This window comes from Andrographis paniculata, unplaced genomic scaffold (assembly GCF_009805555.1).
Source record: "Andrographis paniculata isolate CXL003 unplaced genomic scaffold, ASM980555v1 Contig57END, whole genome shotgun sequence".
NCBI classification, from domain to species: domain Eukaryota; kingdom Viridiplantae; phylum Streptophyta; class Magnoliopsida; order Lamiales; family Acanthaceae; genus Andrographis; species Andrographis paniculata.
This window is the reverse complement of record NW_026137592.1, coordinates 2,502,656-2,505,523: the sequence shown is the minus strand read 5'-3', so window position 1 is coordinate 2,505,523 and position 2,868 is coordinate 2,502,656. Positions and strand designations below refer to the sequence as shown.

Genomic DNA, 2,868 nt, shown 5'->3' with positions numbered 1-2,868 from the left:
GATTTAATTTTTTTTTTTTTTTTTTTTTTTTTTTTTTTTTTTTTACCTAAGAAATACACTCTTAAGTTTTGATCGAATTTTATATAATATATAATATTATATATTAAAAATTTAATTAAGTTAAAATATTAATAAAATTATAATAAAAAGTATATTAACCTGGCGGAAAAACTACCTATTCAAATAGAGACATAACGAAAAGTGATTGATCAGGATAGAAAGATCCCATCCCCCATAGAGATCATTCGTAAATACTAACTGTCGTAGTGACCACAATCGGGCTTCTGACTCTGTGCTTTCCGGAGCCGTCGATCCACGTGATCGCGCCAGAGTTCGTTTCCGACGGACTGTAACTCCGGTAACGGATAGTCATCGTGTAGCTTCGCTTCTCGTATTTTTTCGCGAACGTTAATGTCATTGGAGAAATCTCGATCGTCGATTCCCTTGGTGTTTCGACTTCGACCAGATACGTCGTCGGACCGTTGCCCACATTCGTGACCGTCCTCCGAAACTCCTTCGTCAATTTAGTCCCGTTTTCCTGACTGTCGTAGAGAGCAATGAACGACGGATAGTTTATGTCCGAGGATGCGTTCGAGCAATTATAGCTCGATCGGATGATTGTTCGTCGTTGTTCGGACGTTAAGTCCATCGAACAAATAAGGTTTACGTAGTCTTGGATTGAGGCATCGTACACGAGCCCGGGATCGAGCGCGCGGTTTGGATCAACTTGGCCCGATCCCATGTCGAGAGCGTTGGCGACTCGGTAGTCCAATCCCGAGTCCTTAATAGGCTCGTCGGTGTTATCGAGTACGCTTGCGGTAGTCATCATCGCCGATTGAATTGCGGCCGGGCTCCAGTTGGGATGCGCGGTTTTGAGTAGCGCGGCAATTCCCGAAATGTGCGGACAAGACATCGATGTTCCCGACCGAAGCGTGAAATCGCTCCCGAGATAAGTGACGCCGATTTGCGCTCGCAACGAGTCAGGATTGTCCGCCGCTAAGATTAAAACACCCGGCGCCATAATGTCGGGCTTCAACACGCCCGGGTAGCTTCTCGCCGGCCCTCTCGACGAGAAGTCCGCGACGGCCGGAGCAGCCCTCGGCTCCGCCCCAATAACGGTTTGCTGAAAATCTATACTTGCCGTCGGATTGTCGCTACTTTTTATGTATTCGATCACTTCTCGCCCTTCCGACGGGGTTATTATCACACCGGGGCGTTGATATGTGAACGATCGCAGCTCGGTGACGTCTTGGGTAATGACAATCCTCGCGTCAACGTACGGCACGGACGGGTCCATCGTAACGGTTTTCACGCTATCGAATTCGATATCGGAGAGAGTGCATACGAGAATTCGACTCGATTGATTTATTTGCGAGCCTTGCGTAGAGCACGACGAAAAAGACTCGTTGTAGACGAGACGTATATTTCGGACGATGGCTCGTCCGGGGAACAGAGTCCATCCGGTAATGATTCTACCATTTCCTAAACTCACCGTCCCGGCGAGCCACCGGTCGATCGTCCCCGCCGCCACCACCACCGCCCACGGAATTCCCTCGAGCAGCGTCGCGAAGCCCGGCCCGCGATTCCCAGCCGAGATCGAAACCAGAATGCCTTTCTCCCGGGCTCCGAATGCGGCGATCGCCAACGGATTATCGTGTAGCTCACGCCGCCGGTAGCTCAGCGAGATCGACAGGACGTCGACGCCGTCGGCGATGGCCTGGTCAATTCCGGCGAGCGCGTCTGACTCGTAGCTGCCCTCGTTCCACAGCACCTTGTACATGGCCAGCCGAGCCCGCGGCGCGACTCCTCTGGCGGTCCCCGAAGCGTAGCCAAAATACGAAACGCCGGCGACATAATTTCCGGCGGCGGTGGCCGCCACGTGGGTGCCGTGGCCGGATTCGTCCCTGGCGGAGTTCATTGTAATGGTAACCCCTGGATTCGCCGCCTTAACGCCGCCGTTGAAGTACCGAGCTCCGATCAGTTTCTTATTACATAAAGAAGAGTTGAATTGCTCCCCTTCCTGGCATATTCCGCGCCACCGTGCCGGAATATTCGTCATTCCGTCGTCTCTGAAGCTCAGGCTCTCCGGCAATATACCGGAATCCACGACGCCGATGATCGCGTCTTGTCCGTACTGCGACGCCGGCCATAATCCGGCGGCGGTGTTCAGCGACAGGAACTTGTAAGAATGAGTGGTGTCGGGGAAGACAGGGCCGTCGGCGTAGGCTGTAAGGAATCCCGGCGAGTTTTTTAGGGTTTCGAGGTCGGTTTCCGACACGACGGCGCTGAATCCATGGAAGGCATTGTCGTAGGAGTAGAGGAGCTTTGGGGATGTCTGAGAGTTGACAGATTGGAGCATCGAAGAGTACCAATGGTGATGACTGGAAAATGCCATTGGCATAAAGGACTTATCCATATGGATAATGTAAGTCGATCTTTCTTCTGAACACAAAAGATTATCCATTTGTAGGAAGAACAGAATCAGAGGAACCAATTGAATCTTCATCTTCATAAATTTTCTCGACATTGCAGCAGAGACTACGTAGATCTGCAATTGGATCTAATTAATTTCTACTTTAAACAGAAAAGGCTCCAGACATGTGTGGAGTCGAAAGGGGAAAGGGGCTGGGTTTTGATTTTTTATTTTTAACAAAATCTTGAATGTAAAGAAAATAAAATTATTTATTTTTACTAGCACGTGTTTGGTTTGAGTTTTTGATTTTTTATATTATTTTTTAATTAATAATTTAAAGGTATATTTTGTTAGAGGGTATATATATATATATATATAATAAAATACAAAGAGAGGCCCAACAATTATTGTAAAATCGTGTTAAAAAAATATGTTTGACAAATGATATGTTTCTT

At 48.0% G+C, this 2,868-nt stretch overlaps 1 protein-coding gene across 1 annotated transcript; it reads right to left on the bottom strand.

Moving 5' to 3' along the window:
* Window positions 1-110: 110 nt before the first annotated feature.
* On the bottom strand, window positions 111-2,640 carry LOC127256843 (subtilisin-like protease SBT3). Its single transcript, XM_051283060.1, has one exon. The coding sequence runs from the start codon at window positions 2,525-2,527 to the stop codon at window positions 242-244; it is 2,286 nt and encodes a 761-aa protein (XP_051139017.1). The 5' UTR covers window positions 2,528-2,640; the 3' UTR covers window positions 111-241.
* Between the last annotated feature and the right edge of the window lie 228 nt (window positions 2,641-2,868).